This window comes from Tyto alba, unplaced genomic scaffold (assembly GCF_018691265.1).
Source record: "Tyto alba isolate M040663 unplaced genomic scaffold, T.alba_DEE_v4.0 Super-Scaffold_1, whole genome shotgun sequence".
In the NCBI taxonomy this organism is placed as follows: Eukaryota; Metazoa; Chordata; class Aves; order Strigiformes; family Tytonidae; genus Tyto; species Tyto alba.
The window spans coordinates 26,252,540-26,271,935 of record NW_024881261.1 but is presented as its reverse complement, the minus strand read 5'-3'; the positions used below and the strand labels follow the sequence as shown (position 1 = coordinate 26,271,935).

The 19,396-nt window shown below is 35.2% G+C and overlaps 1 protein-coding gene across 29 annotated transcripts in view; it reads left to right on the top strand.

The window, feature by feature from the left end:
• Window positions 1–19,396, top strand: part of KCNMA1 (potassium calcium-activated channel subfamily M alpha 1) — a 509,088-nt gene that overhangs the window by 401,958 nt on the left and 87,734 nt on the right. For 12 of the 29 annotated variants that reach the window (XM_032982029.2, XM_032982014.2, XM_032982009.2 and 9 more), the window contains one exon: window positions 2,233–2,309. In XM_032982029.2, the coding sequence (XP_032837920.2) occupies window positions 2,233–2,309 (77 nt within the window). Of the gene's footprint in view, window positions 1–2,232; window positions 2,310–3,541; window positions 3,695–5,845; window positions 5,855–6,283; window positions 6,532–11,769; window positions 11,944–19,396 lie in introns of those variants that run through there. The other 17 variants (XM_032982011.2, XM_032982001.2, XM_032982025.2 and 14 more) reach the window with 5 other exon arrangements.

Below are 19,396 nucleotides of genomic sequence, written 5' to 3'. Positions count from 1 at the left end.
TATGAATTGCATCTTTATGATTCTTTATTCATTTACATGTTAGTACTAACATCAGAAATCCATATGCTTCAAATCCACTTAATTCAACCTGAATATATAGAAAGACATTTTTTTATGGCAATCACTTCAGGTGTTTCCTCTTGACTTTGCACATAGGATTGAAAGTACTCTTTAGGACATTTGTCCTGCAGTGGACTTCAGAAACATGACCTGTAGGCATGACCTATGTCTACTTCGTATCATGAAGTTTTGTGAGGGAATATTTTTGATAGTGGATTCTTATTCAATACAAGGGTTTACAACTGGATTGGGGAGAAATTGTAAAAGTTCGAGTCAGTCTTGCTTATGTCTTGACATTTGACTCATGGTTTGAAAAATATTTTATTCTCATTTCATTGGAGGCGGTTTGTTTTCTTTTGGGTGGAAAGTAAATAGTTTGAAGACCAGAAACTTTCTGCAGCAAAGTATACAAATGCTCAGAGAAGACTTTTTCATTTTCATTTTGCTTCTTGGAAGTAGTAAGAAAATTTCACAGTCTGAAAGAGTAATCTTCCTGGAAGTTTCCTAGAGAAGTTAAGTCTGCTACATTTAGGACTTATTGATCAGTAGCTTGCATACTATCTTGATTGTAGAAATGTTAATAACATTCAGTGAGGTCTCACTGCAAATTTAAATTTGTATTCTCTGGCCCATATCTCATATGCTAGACCTGCTACCTTTCTCATGATGGGCCGCTTAACTACCAGTGTATAATATATTGTACTATACTACATATATAATATAATTTTAGATAACTTAGAAAATTTAGATAAATCCGTAACTATTTGAATTAGGTATCTAGTTCATATTTCTGAACATTTCCTTTAATATAGTTCTACCTGTGGTAGACCCTGTCTAATTAATCTAAAAAGAATTAGAAGTGATCATCCTAGCTGAACTGCCAAATGCTGTGTTTATTCAGAGGCTTGGCATTAATATTGTCTATTTTTCTTTTTATATTTTGGACTGTAGATTGTTCTGTTCCAGTGACCTCCCTACTGTTGTAGCAATCCAACCATCCAGTACTGTCAGCAAAATCCATGGGTGGTTGCAAAGTGGCAGCTTTGGTTCTTACTGCCAATTTATATTGAGAAGTATGCAATGAGAGAGGGTTGGGAAGATAGGCAAGGAGCTGACATATCCTGAATATGGATAAGTACAGGGAAATTTCAGCAGGTTAAAAAGTATGTTTAATTTGTTATGCCAGCAAGAATCCTGGTAAACTGTAACTGTCCACCTAGAGGTCAGCTGTGTGGTCCTTATGAAATGTGTCACAGCCTTACATGACATATTGACTTGACAGGAATGATTAAACTCTCCTGTGGGCAGTCTTATGCATAATTACTAAACTGAAATTTGGTTTTAATCTTATATAAAGTCAAATGCTTACCATTTCTCACTTCCTTAGTTCTCCTTGTGCTTCACCTAGTGGTGAGCCATTTGATACAAGGGTAGAAATTCATAAGCAAAATTATTAAATGGAAACCAAATGGTTCACTTTGTTAATTGCGTATTTTTGTTTGAAATGTTGGCTTTTGTCTGTTCAAAACCAAAATGGTTCTTCTTTATTCAGATATGAAGGACAAAAAATAGTCTGAATCAAGATTATTTCAGTTCTTTTATTTATATGTTCCTTTAGGAACTTATTTTGAGTAGACTTTCCCTTTCTGGTTTTGTTTGTTTGAGGGTTTTTTGTAAATAACATATCTGTTGTTGTCACACTGATCTCAATTTAATCTCTCATTGTATCCAGAATGTAAGTCCTACTTGTTACCAGGTGGAAAAATTGGCCCAGGGTGCTAGACAGTCTTTAAAAAAACCATAAAATCTGGTATATCCAATAAGAAGAGATAATTCATTATATATTTTTGTGACAAAATTCATTAGATGCTCTTTTTTTCTAAAATAAAAGGCAAATGAGATGATATACTCTGTCATAATTATCATCCTTTCTCCCAATTACTTTAAAAATAAAAGTATATTAAAAGAAACACTAATTTGGAGTCTTATGTTTGAAATTAATGGTCTTGCAGCAAATATTTTCTACTTTAAATGTCTAAACCTTTTCAAAGATTAAAGAGAATTAGTGCTGGCATGTTTCATTAATTTGGCACTGCAACAAGAGGAAAAGTGGTACTAATTTCATTTATATGGATTAAGAAATGTGTCAGTTTTTCCATTCTGTCTCTTTAGGGCATTTTTTTACTGCAAGGCCTGTCATGATGACATCACGGATCCCAAAAGGATAAAAAAATGTGGCTGCAAACGGCGTAAGTAATATTTCTATCACTCCCTTCCTCTCCTTTTCATGAACTGTTCAGCTTTGAAGAATATCTGTACATGTGTTCACATGTTTTACACAGTGGTATAGAAAAGGCAAGAGATAAATGCACAGCAGCATAGTAAGTGCCATTTGCATTTCTGAAGTCCATATAGCTTTATTACATTTCACACCACTTGCACCTGTTTCTTCATTAAAAAGTCCATTAGTGTCCAAAGCTAACAAAACCTAAAGAATTAAATAAAGTTACATCTAATTGTGGAGGTTTCTGAATTAAGAATGAGCTAACAGTGAAGTTCCGCCTCATTCATACCATGCAGATATCCTGTAATTTCAGTAGTTTTCTGTGAAGTTAAGAACTTTTGCCTATCTTGCTGAATATGGTTCTGTAAAAGAAGAAACTAGGGAATAATGTTACATCATCTAACTGTTGAAATAAGTTGTTATAGAAATAAACAATCCATTTTACCTGGAGGAAGGGATTGCCTGAAAGAAATGAAATATTAATGCCTCTTAGATATATCCTTTTAGAAGATTCCATAGCTGTAATGCTAATATTTGGTTTAGTTAAGTTCTTAGGTCTGCTCTTCAAATTGTTTGGAAAATTTTGCATGAAAAAATAATTGAGTTTTGGAATTGAGATCAGACTTCGCATCTGTATTTTTATTAATATATAAAAAATAGCATTTTATCTATATATACACTTTGAAAGGACTTTTTGCAGGAATTATCACAACTGCATTTTGGCCAAAGATGTGTTAGACCCATGTGTATTTGTAATGCTGTTATCATAAAGGATTTAGCGATCCATTTCTCAATGGATATCTGAATATTTATGTGTGTTCCATGGTATTCTGTCACGAAAAGGATCATTCAGTTCAAAAGTACTGATTAAGTAAATTGAAAGATCTCAGAGGAGTTTGATCATGCCTATTTACCATTACTTTTAAAAGGGAAAAACATCTCTTATTTGCAGATCTAGTCATAGTGTTATCACTACACTGTCTTAGAGGATGGAAGAAAGCCTAAAATGGATGTTCTCTGCCATTAAGGGGTGCCTGAAATTGATGAATTTCTGAAGGTGATTTTAAAAAGAAAAATTATGTCACTGGAGTTTTTAAAGAAACTCCTCTCCTCCACAAAAACAGGAGTGTGGAACAAAGTAGTATAATTGAGAGAAAGCAGCTGAAACACTGACAGAAAATGGTATTTATCTCCCAGTAGCCACAAGGAGAGCAAAGCACATGGAAAGCATGCCTGATGTGGAAGGAATGTATGCATTGCCTAACATATTGGAAAAAAATTGTTCAAGAACAGTTTATCCATGTGAGAATGTGACCTTTGAACTGCTGCCAAAGCCAATGAGGCTGCTGAGTAAGTTCTGGTAAAGCCAGTTACAGATGCCTCAGGGTGCCTGTAACTCTCAAACCCATTCTTTTTTCCATATTACCCAACAGTTAAAGAGAAATGTGTTACCTGTTTAATTTTATCTGATTCTGTCAAAGAAAGACCTATTTTATTTGTATTTTCTTCTTTACTGCTCCTTCACATAGTGTATGCTTTTTACACATGTGCTGATTTAAAAAAAAAAAAAAAAAATTCCCAAAGATTTGTCATTTTAATGTGAGATCTACACTTTTCACTGAAATCTGTTAGAAGATAGAAATCAGGAATTCACAGTCTAAAGGGCAAGAGCCCTTTAATATATATTAATAAGAATCAATGTAACGTCCTCAATATTAGGGAACCAGGAAGGAAACAGAGTACCCTGTGACCCAGCCAACACAATGGATATACTACCAGCATTAGGGCCATGGAGAGGTGGGAGTGACAACTTCCGTGTATAGCACTAGGAAGTGTTCCAAATGGCCTGGTCACGTGTATCAGTCCAATAAATGAAAGTATGTTGGACAGATGAAGAAACAAAACTGATGGAGTTAGTGAGGCAGAAGGAGGAGGCAGCTCTCAGAACTGCTGCAGTGAGCACTGAACACTAAGGAGGGAATCCTCTAAGTCACGTGAAAAAGAAAAAAAAATGGGCAGTGAGAGTAAAATCTTAAATTTTGCTTTCATTGTCTTCCTTCTTCCTCTCCCCCATCTGCCCTCTCACCTCTCCTTTTCTACATACGCACACATATGGTCAGAGATACCGTGATAGCTGGTAGATCTCAGTACAGCTGGGAATAGCTTCCACTTAGGAGCATGCTCCCAGCTATTAGGAATAATAATTGCTATGCTTTTAAAGTTCTGTCAGTAAAAAAATTTAAATGAAAAATTTCAACAGTAATTAGTGATTTTTGGTCTCAAATTTTGATGGCAATCTTGAGATTCCTTTTATGGGACCTGATTTTTGTTTTTAAAAGGTAAGTCTTTAATGCAGTCTTTTATTCACTTTAAATGTCTTAGCTTTAGCTTTCAAATCACTAATCACTTTTGAAAAATCTTAACTATGTTATCCATCTGTAAGCTACACAAATCGTTGGTCTTAAAGATGCAGTCTAACTAGAACAAAGCATAAATTAAGAAAACTATTTCCCTATTGAATTAGAAAACTGTCAACTGATCTGTCAACAGCTAATACATCAATCTGATTTTCAAAGACACTGCAAATAGTCACACATGTGTATATGCAGTCCTAGATGATAAATATATATTTTAATTAGCAAGTAACATAGGAATTAGAGGCAGCTGGATGCAGAAAATGTGTAAGATGAAATTAAAGGTTGTATGTAAAAATATTGATACATTCAGGTGAATTAAATGTGAAAGAGTATCTTTACATGGATAACTTAATTATGGTGACATTAATTAATGCAGCTTCCTGTGAAACTTGAAAACCACAGTCTTTAATAATGCATCTGAGGTTGCACATCAATTTAGATACTGTCTGAACATTAGCTTGTGGTATTATTGGGGTCTAAACCTGAGTCTGACCTACATAGCCAGTTGTCCAAACATGTTAGGCCTAATATTAATAATTCAGGGCAGATCAGTACGTTTCCACAAGGCCAGGGATAATTAAAGTAACCTCACTTTCCTTTTGCAGTTTCTTTGCCGTCCCTTTCTCCTTACCCATCCCACTCCCTGAATAATATATGAATGCTGATGTCACATTGTCCAGAGAAATGCTTGTGTGGAAATTTTATTCACAGATTGTTAATATTTTTTTTAATGTTTTCAATCTCTTTCCTATTGAACTGTAGTTTTTGCAGCAAGGGGCTAAATACATGTATATATTTATATAAAATGCAGCCACATTGGGTTGAAATCTCAAAACTTGGATGACCTACTCCTATTTCTTTTATTTTGTGCAACAGCTATGATCTAATTCTCTGTATATTTTTTCCAGTGACAGTGCTTGCTGTGAACGGTGGGGGTTGAACCCCAGAGGGGACATATCATGTGTACATTGATGTGTTTGAAGGAATTTCTTGTAATCTATGACAATTGACAAACTTTTGATTTATTTTTCCTCTTGCTGCCTTGGAACACGGCCCCTACTATAATTTAACTGCACACTGATAGTGATCTATTGTGAGTAAAAATGGGTTCCCTGTAGCCCAGAGTGCGGTCCAACCTGTCTTTCTCTAGCAGAGAGTATTTTTGTTCAGTATTTTGGTTATTTTCTTTCTTTATGTTGCATGTAGCAGTGACGTCATACCCACAAGTTTCTCATCGTTTACACCCGTGGAGATTAGGGTGACGTTGAAGAAAATACAGCAGTTTTCTCCTCTTCCACATTTTTGCCCCTTTTTTTCTACAATCTGATTTTTTATCCCTTTTTGAAAATGAGATATTGGCAATAGTATTTCCTTTAAATGATTCTAGAGATATCTCATGAATTTATAGGTATATCACTTAGTCTGGGGTAATTACCACTATGGCACTGTTTGCCTGGTTAAATGCAATTCATTGTCAGACCCGTGTTCAATTTTTTTGTACTTTGTCTTTTCCATTGCATAGGTGACACAAAGAGCAACACAGCAACCTTTTACTGTCCTTATCTAACTCCTTTCTCCCCATCGTCAAAAAAAAAAAGAGGTAGGGGAAAAGCCAGACAATTAATTAAGTTTGTGTCTAGCTTTTAATGTATAAACCTACAGATATCTTCAACAGAAAACAAGCTACAGTAATTATATGCCTCAGCTTGCTTGTTTTGAAATTAATTACATGAGTAGAGCCATGCTGACTTTTCAGGATCTAAGTGTGAAGTTTTACATTATTAATATATATAGAATATAAACTTTATAGACCATTTCATGTCAGTCTAAGTCATACCATTTTAAAGTGTACAAAATCTGTGAAGGCTCTTGTCAGCCACTTTTAGTGTGTACAGTTGTGATAATTTAAATAAATGCAGCATTTGGGACATGGAAAACATTTTCTACTTAGAAATACAAGCACTGCAAAGAAATGTACTGGTTATAGGGCAGTGCTGGAATTATGTGGGCTTGTTCTTTCATACATCAAGAGGGATCAACTATTTCATACCTACAGTGAGACATTACCAGATTGGGGTTGCTAACCATACTGTATAACTGCAGCTATTCTAAATAAGTGAGGCTATTAGACTTTTTCAACATTTCACCAGATATTCTGAATTTATTATGTGATAACACTCCTGGTCTTAGTCAGGATTGAGATATTCTTTCCCTTCTCAGCTGACACCATAGGATCTTGCAAAGAATCAAGAAAAAGCTGATAATCCTCGAGTCACATGATAAAGTGCTAGACATCTTGGAATTGTGATGGCCTTCATTATGATCATCATTATTTACTATTTATCTTATTGTGGTGCCTGCAAACTGTACCAATGGATTGAGATCCTGTTGTGGTAGAAAGCATTCAGAGAACAGAAAGTTCTCCAAATATCTATTTCAGCCAGTAGAATGACACAGCAGAAAGATGGGCAGCACAGAAAAGCAGATTGTGAAACAGTTCGGCATGATAAGAATCAATATGTAGTAATAAACCAGAAAGAAACTAATTTCTATGGATAAAATGTTGAACCCTATTGACTTTGAGGCAAAATACTAGAAGTAATTTAGATTTATTTGAAGCAATGTATTTATTTAAAAATATGCTTGTATGTTGAGGCCTTTCTGGATCAGAGAAATTATTTTAAATAGTAATAAATAAACAAATAAAAGATCTATTCATGCTAAGAGAGTATTAAAAATAAAAGGTCATGTAGCTTTGACTTGTTTTTTTTTTCCATTTCCCGAATAGCTTCACTTTGTTCAGAAATGCAGTTAGCTTTGAGCGTACACAGGCTGAGAGTCTTCTTTAAGGTAATGAAGGAAAGGTCATGATCAGAATGGAAAATGAAAATGAATTGGTCTATAAATGTGCCATTACTTCACAACCCATGACTCATTCTTATAGCTAATAAAATAGGGAAAAACATCCACTCACATCACCTGCTGTTTCTACAGTTTTGACAAAGAACAGCACTGTATGAATTACAACAATTTACCAGTTGCCTTTGACTGCAAAAATTGCAAGCTGACTTGGTGGTCTCTTAAGTTGTTTTGTAAAAATTAAATAATGGAGAGATAGCTTTGCCTGTTGTGTTAAGAGAAAATAAATTCTCAGTAAGAGTCTAAGACACACTGCTGTATTTTTCAGGAAACTGAAATTGTGCTGGGGGAAGTCCTTTCGGTATTTCAGTCTCATGATGCAAACCAGCATTGCTAAAAGGCGATCAAATCAGTCTGGTCGTCCTTTAATGCTGCTGTTATTTTAATCATTGTGTGGATCATGAGAACTTGATGAATTGAAATGGCACTGTATGCACTTCAATTCTTAAGTGGAGTGGGACCTTTTTTTTAATCATTTGCTGGTCGAGAAGCCTCCAGTTCATCTTCTTAACCAGCTGTTATCTCATAGTGACCCACTAGATGTCCTCGTAGATCTACTTTTTGTTACCGTTGAGGTTACAAGAAAAACTGCTATACTGATGGGTGGAATACGAGGATTGGGTAGACTGTATGGTTTAAAAAAAAAAAAAAAAAAAGTCAGCAAAGATGAAGGGATACTTTGTTCTACTAGTTTTTTTAAAAAGGAGCTGTTCCTTGACATCTTAGGTATAGCATTATCTGCAGTTTCTTTTGCTTATTTTTGCAGCTGGAAATATTTCCCATTACTGTTTGTGAACTCTAAGTAACACCTCAGATCCAGAGAATCTAGAAATTTTGACTGGACTTTTTGAGGTTTTGAGATCAGAAAGCAAGGTACTCCTAGAAGCTTAGACATCTAAGGCACATTCCTTCCTTATTTGAATGGAAGGCTATTGCCTTCTGAGAAAATTTGCAACAAAAAACCTTTTTAAAAGTATTTACTTTATAAATAATTGAGAGAAATTTTGCTTTCCTTTTGCTCTTCACAAATCAGAAAATGACTAGATCATATATGCCTTGTTTTGTCAGTAAATTATTTAAATAGTCTGATTTCCATGTCAATTATAAGTTCCCTTGTTATTTTTACTAATTCATTTTACAAACACTGTGGGATTGTCATCATACTAAGTAGAAGGATCTGTTCTTTTTTGTACATTTATTATTCAATTGAAAATAGGGAATTAGTTTCCTTTATGTCCCAACTTACTTTTCACTAGTTTCAAATAACAGTTCTATTCAACATCCATAACATTTCTATGAATAGAAATGAGTTGATTCTTATGGAGGTGCTACAGGTGTCAAATGAATTTAACACCCACCCAGAGGCTGTTCTTAAGGTCCCCCTGTCTCTCTGGTGATTCCCATTTTTTGTTAATGTTTATGGAAGTTTTGTAGGAAATGGTATGTGTGTGGCTGAACCATTTAAAATAATTTCTGTCTTGTCTTTGATCTTGTCACTAGTCATCCCTACTAATAATCCATGTTTTGTTTTATTTAAAAGAAAATAAGTATTGTATTTGGTGTGAATGTAACAATGACTGTATAAAAGGAATGAAGAGTAACAGCATGTTTTCTTTCCAAAATGTATTGCTCTGATATGCAGTAGCTTATATACTGATTGAAACCCTTACAGCAAGTCCTTTCTGCTACTTACATTTCCAGGTCCAAGCCTGTTTCCTGCATGTTAATGATGTGAAATATAAAAATGATGCATGATCTCCAGAACAACTGATAATAATAGTTAAAAACAGTCCCTGAAAGGATAATGCTTTTGAGAAGCACCATGGAGTCCTTCCCCTATTGAACAGAAGGGCTTAAATTTACTACCTCATTGGTCTAAGTCTGATGAAAATGGGACAAAGTTTTGCTTCACAACCATCTTTACCCTAAAGGATGATTTCTTTTAATTTTCATAAACGTGTCCTATTCTGTTATTGACTGTTGACAAGATATGGCTACAAGTAAATGAAAACCAGGGACTGTTACTAACCAATGACATAGCAGTTGAGAATTTCTGAGCGATGTGTTTTGCTACAGCATTTGATTAGAAAAAGTCCTTCAAAACAGCTATAAATAAAACAAAATGGGTCTGCCTTTTACTTCACCTACTGTTAGTGTGTGTCACAAATGCCTTTTATTTTTCTTTCATTTCCTTAAAGTGAAAATAATAAAATAGGCATAAGGGGAAGACTTCTACATTTTTGGTAACATATTTCACTTTTCTTTTTCTGCCCAACTTTTCAATTTCAAATAATGTGTTGGGAAGAGTTAGACAGAGGGAAACCATGGGAAAACAAATGCTGTTTTGAATTTTCTGTGTAGTTTGAATGTGTATGCATCAAAAGCTGCAGTGGAAACTTTCTTACTTAAAAGCCAAGCTCTGAGGAATGATGTACCATGCAATGAACAAGCCTGATGCTGCATGATGACTTTCTGAACAGCTGTAAGATAACTCTACTAGGAAGCTAAAAGAACATGGCATTAGTCATGTGAGCAAAGTTTTAGAGGAATGGAGTCGCTGCTGAAGAGATCACTCATTCATCTCCCTCAATGCCTGTTTTCCACAATCATAATGTTACCCTTGCTTGACAAGTATACTGTATGGCAAGTCATCAAGGCCTTAGAACAGGACTTGACCCATTTGAGTGATTTCTATCCCTCCTTCCTGGTGACTGTGGCATTAAGAAACTGGGAAAAAAAAAAAAAAAAAAGAAAAATTATTTTAAATTTAATGTCATTACTTAATGCAAAAAAGACATCCTAAACTGAAGGTACAGGCCAGAGAAACATTACCTTTTTTCTGCATTTGCTTTTAAGGTTTTGTTTTTGCCTGTCAGTGTTCTGTTTTGTTTTTAGTATAATTGAGTCAGTTCAATCTAAACCATTACCAAAAGTGTTGGTTCCGTGCAACATGTGAAACAATCTAGGTTGCCTTTGCGTTTCTTCAGACTTAAACATACTGTGATTCAGGTAACATACAAAACTGTGCAATGGTAATTACACATGTATTTATAAAATAGGATGCTATATATATCTAGAAATATATAACAAGGACATTCAGATGACTAAAGGATATAAATTCTAGCATGTGTAGAAGTTAATTCCTTTTGAAATTAAGCCCTAATTGTACATTCAGTTATCAGATTCTCAATCTACCTTTGAATCCAGAGCATAAAAATGCAAATGATTGGTTCAGCATGTTTCAATGGACCAATGCTCTGTGTGCTTTTGGTGATGCCTTATTTGTGAACTGATTTTAATGTCAAGCATATTTACCATTATTAGTTGTGTCTCTTATATGGGCAAATTTTGGTATTCTGTCAAGAGTTAATTTAAATTCCTGAGGATATAATGTAAAAAAAGTAAATTTTTCAGAAAATTTTATGAACATCTTGTAACTCTTTAGTAATGTGTAATTTATTGCATTAAAGGAGTTCCCTGGCACAGTTTAATACAGAAAAATTATTATAATATTTTTAAGAATAAATATATTTTTATATATGTATATATATGTATGTATATAATGTATATGTGTGTGTGAGTGCGTGTATGTAAGAATATATGTGTATGTGTGCTTTTGTGTGTTTATACATACGTATATATATATAGATATATAAAAGTCTGATTTTTACAGGAAGCAGGATAGGCCAAAAATATCTAATGATTTAGCAACTTTATATTTTTATTTTCATTTTATCCCAGTAGTATTAATTGTGCCAAGGGAAAAATATATTATTAGGATTCTCTGCTTTTACTATGTTCTTTTTTGATCCAAACACTTGACTGTAAACAGTAATTCTTCCCCATGTCTGCCGTCACCCTCTAAGACTGAACAGAAATAAAGAGCAATTTCTGTTTCGCCCTACTTTTAACGTACAGCCAAAGTGTTATCAATAATCTCATTGCATTTTTTTCCTGGGTCAAGACTGTTAACATAAACTAAGGCCTGTATTAAATCCCTTAAATTACCTTCCAGCTGCCTTGTTATATATATAACCTTGCCATTAACCTGCTGCTCTTCCTCTCCTCCCATCCAACACATGGTTATAGCCAAGATGTCCATCTACAAGAGAATGAAACTGGCATGTTGTTTTGATTGCGGACGCTCTGAGCGTGACTGCTCTTGCATGTCAGGCAGTGTACATAGTAACATGGACACCCTTGAGAGAGCCTTCCCACTTTCTTCTGTCTCTGTTAATGATTGCTCCACCAGTTTACGTGCCTGTAAGTTTTAACACCAACACATGCTGTTCCATGTCTGTGGTGTCTGTGGTATCATCCCCGTCTTGTGTCGTACATTGTAGTTCTGTGAGTTTTACTGGGCTGATGCTTTTTTAAAAAGTCAAACCCAAATTTTAATACAGCTCTGTATTTATATTTCTGTTTTAATTTATTTTTAATATGAAAAATGTAATTCATTATTTTGCTTTGTGTGCTCTTTATGAAGCATGCTCTTGCAATAGCATGCAGGACCTTAGTAGTGGAGTTTGTTGACTTTTTTTTTAATTCATACAATATAAATTGTCATTAATTAAACAGTAAGTGCTTCACTGGAGGAACAGGCCTGTGTCTAAATCTATGACTGGTGCTAAGCAGACAGCTTTAATAGTGCAAGCACTAGGGAAGCATACAACAGACAGTGAATAAGTATACAGGATACAACTTAGTGGCTGAACCATAGTAGCTGGAATTCTATTCTATACTGTTACCATTATTATCTTTAGTTTTCTTTGTAGCCCTTCATTCTCAATAAGGCAGGACAGTCTATCTAATACTGAAACCACAGAAATCTTAATAAAAATGATTGTAATTTTTGTAGTCCCTTTTTAGAAGGGGTAGCCTGATGCAGACTTACTGATGCAAACTTTTTGAAATTAACTGTAGAATCTGTCCCATAGAACAGTATAATTCTGGAATATGTCCCCAAACCTCTGTTGAAAGATCACAGTTTGGAGAGGGAAGACAGAGAACTTAAACAATTCTGCATAGCCATTAATTCTTTGGGCAAATAATAGGGATTCCAAAGCTTGCTTTATCAGTTTGATGTCAACAATTGAGGAAGATTGTTAAGTAAAATGGTGATATTTCTTTTTATTCTTTTTTTTAAATTTATTTTATTATCCTTTTTAAACATTCATAAGGGGCAAAACTATGTCTTGGGTCAGGAACTGTTTTCCTTTCCCTACCCAAATTGCAAAGAAAAACCATAAAATTATTCAGTTACATCTATAAGGAGTATTAGGACTTTTGATCAGGAAGTATGCCTGCTTTACATTATAAATCGTCATGGATGAAAATGCCTTCCACTACTGAGATTATAATACAGTTAGTAGATTATGCAGCTGGATGCCTTTTGATACCATATGTGTATTGCAGTATATTGTCCAAGTGGTGAATCAGACACGAATGCAGAGTATATAACAATAATATGATTTTTGTTAGCATTTTTTGTCTGAAGACTATGTCAATTAAACTGCTTCTAATAGGATTTCTTAGAGACTTTACCAGAAATCTTCTCTCTGTATATACGTATAAGCACTCAGAATATCGTTTTTATCCACTTGATTGCATATCGTGCATCACTTCAGGGAAGATGGCTTCCAGTTGTAAGTCCTATTCTAAGTTACTGGAGTTTTTATCCTTTAAAGAGAATTTTATCAGAGTAAAACATAGCAAAACATTTTTTGTTGAGAAAAAATGAACAAGAAACCTTCCTTGGTTAAGAATTACTGCAGGCAGAGTTACTTACACAGCCTAACAGCCTCAGTAACAAAGTGACTGGTATAGTTTGCATTAATACAGACTAGTACAGAGAGAATGTGCTTGAGTCCCAGCACTGGTGTTAAGAGCAACCAGACCAGGCTAAATGAGTGTGTCCCCTACAAATGGGTAAAATTTCTGCCATTAGCACTGTTTGGCAAGGAAAGAAAAAATGTAATTTGTAGGTTTACTATAGCTTTCAAGTTCACTTAAGACTCTACAGAGGCAGATAAAGTAAACATTTTTGATTGTGTTGCCTGCTGAGCCAAGAACCTCCACAATAATGGTATTATTTCCACCAAAAAAACAATACTTTTGGGAAACATGTTAGATCTATGTTATATTTTGAAGGATAAGTGAAATTGACAGCTTTGAGGATTTTTAACATCCTATCTTTCAAGGGCTTTTTCCTCTCTTCATCACTTCATCAAATCAAAAGAGATCTCACTCTCCCCCTTGTGAGATTAGTCACCTTTGACTGTTAATAATAAGTACGAAAATCAATACCAATTCACACTCTTTGCAAAGCAGCATAAGCCTTTCTTTTCCAATTAAATATATATATATATATACACACATGTAACATTCCACTGGCAGGGCTTCAATAGAAATCAGTGTGTTTTCTTTGCATTTCACAGGGGTTGTACGATGCCCATCTTGACAGACCTAGTTAACTCAAAGAATGGCGGTGAGAGTCAGCTTTTCATTAAATATGAGCAGATGTGAAATGTAGAGTGTTTGACAATTAGAAATGGCAGCAGCAGGGCCCCAAAATCAAAGTGAGGTCAGATTGGTAGATCAGATTACCTCTCTTACATTCTTTAGTTGTTCTGAAAATCATTTTTAATTAGTGTCAGTGGAGCCATGATGGGTTTTGCCCTTTGTCTTTTCTGCTAGGACTGTATTGTTTCCCCAGACACTCATTAAAGGTCATTATACTATTACAGGGCTTGCTTTGGTCGTGGTGCCCCAGTTGGGTCGGTTTGCTTCTACGATGGTTTAATGCATTTCTTTATTATTTTTTTTTTTAACTTTTGGTTATAAAAGCAGGCTTTTTTTTTTTTTTTTCCCCAAGGTAAATAAAATCACAGACCATTGTATTAAACTTCTTGAAACAATGAGTAGCCTTTTCAAGAATTAATGCTGTTTGTAAGAAGCTGGTGTCAAGTAGAAGATACCAATTTACATATTCAATGATGTACACAGGATTTAGTGTACTAATTATATAATATGTAGCGAAAGTAATACTTGCAGTGTATTTTCCACTGTGAATGAGCTTCTCTGTTATTATAGTCTTGCCTGTACTTTCAGCAAATTAAAATCATATTTTGATTAAATATAATTACATTAAAATAGATTTTGAATTTATAGGCAGTTGTTGGGGGGGGGGGGAAGAAGAAAAAGTATATGATCTTTCTAAACATAAGAAAATGGAATTTAAAATTTCTTGTGTGTTTACCTTTTTTCAAGTTTAGCTGCTTTTGGTAGATTACTACATGAAGAGCAGTCAAATGGTCCAAGCATTTTTTTGCAGTGGAGACTTAAGTGAATTAGAGTGAAGAGAGTCACTTAACCACTGGAAAATCTGGGGTGGTTTATATGATGAAATTATGTTACTAATAAGTGTGATGTTTCTGCTTAGGTCCATGCCAAATCTTGGGGAGTTATTAATCAATTTAATTGATCACAAATTAATCAAATGATTAATTGATGCAGACAGAATCTTAACCTGAACCATTTAATTTCTGTGTTTCTGTATCACCATATGGCTGCACTTCTCAGGAACATCAAAAGTTCATGTTCCAAAAGGAAACCTTCTCTAAACTTGTCACTGTTCCCACTGCCATGGGAATATAAATTTCCAAGGATATTCTTGATACTAGGCCCAGGCATATCTAATTCAGCTTGTGAGAAGACATGCTTTGGCATGCTCTGATAGTTCTGAGAAGCTTTATGTGAAGACTGACATTGGTGAATATCAAGGATCTCCAGAGACAGAAGACAAGACAAATTATCACTATATATTTCATTCGAGCTTCAGCCCAAACTCCTAGCCATCTCATGTGGAAAGACAGACCATGCTAAGATAAGATGGAGAAAGCTTGACTTTTGAAAGTAGCCAAAGCGTGTACTTACCTGTGTGCCAAGTTGAGTTTAGAACTATATATTCCATCTGGTCTTCTACTGCCATCACGTGGTTTATGCTGAACAGGCAAGTTAGCTGCTGGGTCTTTCTCAGAGGACCTAAAATCGCATCCTGCAAGATTAGATGAACATTTTGGGTAGCTTAAATAAGGATGGGTGTTGAACCAAACTTGGTACACTGTGCTGAAGTTATATCTGGTGTCTGGCAATGTGGTTTAACAAGATAGGTCAAGGAAAACTAGCTTCTTCATTGACCTGTGCGACTTAGGACAATGTAGATTTTGCCAGTATGTCTTTACAACTTAAAAAAACAAATTGTGTAAAAAGAATGGAAATGACATGTCACTGATTTAGCCAGAGAGAAGAAGGCGTAACACACACACACACACATAGGTCAGTGTATCTAAAACTCATCAACTGTATAACTATGCTTGGGCTTTTCTAAATAAGTTGACTATGAATTCCTGGATTTCTAAATTACTGGCTGAAAAGACAGCATATTCTTTATTTCTTCTGGAAAGCAAGAGCCGTATCCTCTGGTTTCTACAGAACAAAACTAACCTACTTCTTCTCTAGTTCTGCTGAAGTAGCCAAAACAACAAGAAATACTTGCTTTTATGGATGAACGAAAGTGCAGAAAGGGCCTGTATGTGCCCTGTCAAAGGGCAACTTTCAGTGCTAGAATTTATTTTCACCCTTTAGTAACAATGGTTTCCCTTTCACAGGATGCATATACCATCTTGTGGTGGCTAGAGACTTTGACATTCTCAAACCAGCTATAAATATAATCCCATTTATATTATATTTATAATATTCTGAATAGGAAAGTGTGGGGTACTACCCCTTCTCTCTCCTGATACACACCTTTTCTGAGCTGTAAGAATTATATTGTGGCCACAGAAGGGATGGAGACTCATTTGCTCTGAAATTCTTACTTTTACATATGATGCATAAACACCTTTCTCTCTAATATAACCCACTGGTCCCTGTGTGGTCACACCATCTCATCTTTGTCCTTCACAAAAAGCCAATAGCATACCTTTAATGTTTTGAGGAAGAAGAAATTGAAGCAGTAAATAAGTGATCGGGTCTGCTTGGAAAGGGAAGACAGATGTTGCCCCTCAGGGTTGGCATCATAAGGTCATAAGCAAGTGATTATAATCAGATTGTTACATTTTTACAGCTCACTTTTATGGAATGACCCCACCTTTGTATACTGGAGAATGATATAGCATTATGTTGGGTAGCCTGTTTTGGTTTTTTTTTTTTTTTTTTTTTAAATTAGATTAATGAAAATAGGGCATTAGAATGAGGCATAGTGCCAAATAAATTCCTGTTAATTCAAAGCCACGGAGAATATAAATAATAAGCCTGTGAAACAGACTGTGGGTGATATATTGTTTTATGAAAAACTGGTTCCAAATATTGTTCTTCCTTTTAGGGTGACAGATTTTTACTTCAGTTACATCCATTTCCATGCATTCAGGATTGTGTCCCTGAGAATTGATGTGGCTATGATGTTTCTTCTAGATACCTCTGCAAGACTGCATGTGTCCCCTTTCAAAATACTAAAACTAATGTGAAAATGGACACCTGTGTATATTTTAGTGTTCAATTTTGCAGAGAAAATAATATTTGTGATAACTCAGTTAAGGTACAAGTCCAATACAGCTGGCAAAAAAAAAAAAAAAGAAAACAAAACAAAACAAAAAAAAAAAAAAAAAACAACAAAACAGGCATGTATATCTTAATGTAATCTGTGTTGCTACTGGGTAATGAAGAAAACCAGCTTACCTTCCTTAGCCACCTTCTGAGAATGAACTACCGTCAAGAAATCTGCTAACAAAACTGGCCAATGGGGTTTTGGAGCAGATAAAACCAGACAATAGAACAGTTGAAAAAGAAAATACCGATGTGGGAGATTCTTGTGCTGTTCTATAGAGGTTCTTATGGCATAGACACTGACATGAAGTCAATGCTTGTACATGCTAGAGATTTGCCATATTTGCAGCTAGCTCCATAGCCTGTGATACTGGCAAATCAGAAGCCAGACACCATGAGATCTGCTTTTCTGAGAATGCAAATCTCCGAATTACTCTTCCACTTTAAAGCTTGGCATATTTTGCAATTCTGCCTGACCTACTTTCTTTCCGTCATCTCCTTGTGGCAATTGTACAAAGATGCATGAAGATGTTTTCCAGTAAAGAAGATAGAATGAATTGACTCAATAAATGCAATTACAAAAACTAGTGTTCAAGAGCTGCTTGCTGGAATTGTGGTTTCACTGAACCAATCCTTTGATTTGTCTGCCTTTCACTCTTGATGTGCAGACCTTCAGATGATCCCCTCCTTGATGCCACTCTATGTTTTTCTTCACTGCTAACATTGAGATAGAAGCAGTGATCAGAGTGATCTGGTATATGCCCTCCTGAGACTCCAAGCATCTATTCCATAATTTTTTTTCATGTGTATGAATGCACTGGGACTTTTGTATTTCCTTTTCAAACACTGAATAGATGACATTAATTACAGAGGGGGATAAAATTAACATGAAACAATATGTAGTTGGACTATAACGCTCAAAAAATTAATCCCTTTTACTGTTTTATATTTTAATACAACCTGAATGCTGTTAAATTATTTAACTTCCTTTGGATATAATATGAGCATATACATGAATACTGAGATGCAAAAATGCAGGAGTAGAAAAAACAAACAAAACACACCTCCCCCCAAACCAAACTGTCCCTTTTCTGATGATAGAATGGTAAAAATAAAACAATCTGACTTGTTACTCGTGACCAGAAAATATAAATAATGAAGCACACGCTTTTTCGGGTGAGTTTTGTGATACAGCATGTACCACTAGACTGATGAGAGAGAGCTCTGCGCAATTTGTGATGTCTGTGACAAGGAGATGAACTTTCACATCACCATGAGATGGAGCACTACTAACTTTAGCAGGAAATAATTGGGAAGGTGGGGAAGGAGAGATCAAGAAGTCTGCATTTAATTCCTTTAGGCCTTTATGTTGAGTAGTGATTCTTACCAGGGTCACAGTGAAGAGACTAGTGAGTGGCTTGCTTTGATGGAGGCAAGCTAGAAAAGATGCTGTCTGCATCCTGTGGAGTGAATTTAGCAGAGGGTCCTATACAAGGTGACATGGAAATTATGTCTGCATTTTTAGTTCCAGAGTGTGGCTGGTTGTCATGAAACTCACAATGACAGTTTCTTACCACCAGGCAGCAGATTCTTCCTGTTACCTCCTTGGTGTGGGACAGATGCTAGCTGGTTAGGTCTCCTTCTCTACTGTTTCCGAGCTATTTCAAGCGACAGATGCCAGAGCTGGCTTGGTTTCAGCTTGAACATTTCTGTCATAGCCCTGCCTTGAGCCCAAATTCTGACCTTTACTATATGAAATAAAGTATTTATGAACAAGCAGTGGCTTGATCCAGAGCAGGCTTAGAGCAAATGTCAAGTGTCAAGTCAGTCTCCTGCCTCCTTATACCACCTGCATTAGGAACCTGGATTAGACCCTAGACTACTGCACCAATTGCCTTAGGCTTTATGGGTCTGAAGAGACATAACTTATTAACAAAGAGTTATTAAATTTTTATCAGTTTTATAACACAATGTAAATGCCTTCTATGAATCTACATTGTATTCATTATCATTTAAAATGTTAATTAAGTCAAAGTTGCATTTAATTCAGCTCTAAATATGCCTTTGGGAGAAAGCTTTTAAAAACAGCTGCAGGATTGAGAAGCTCATT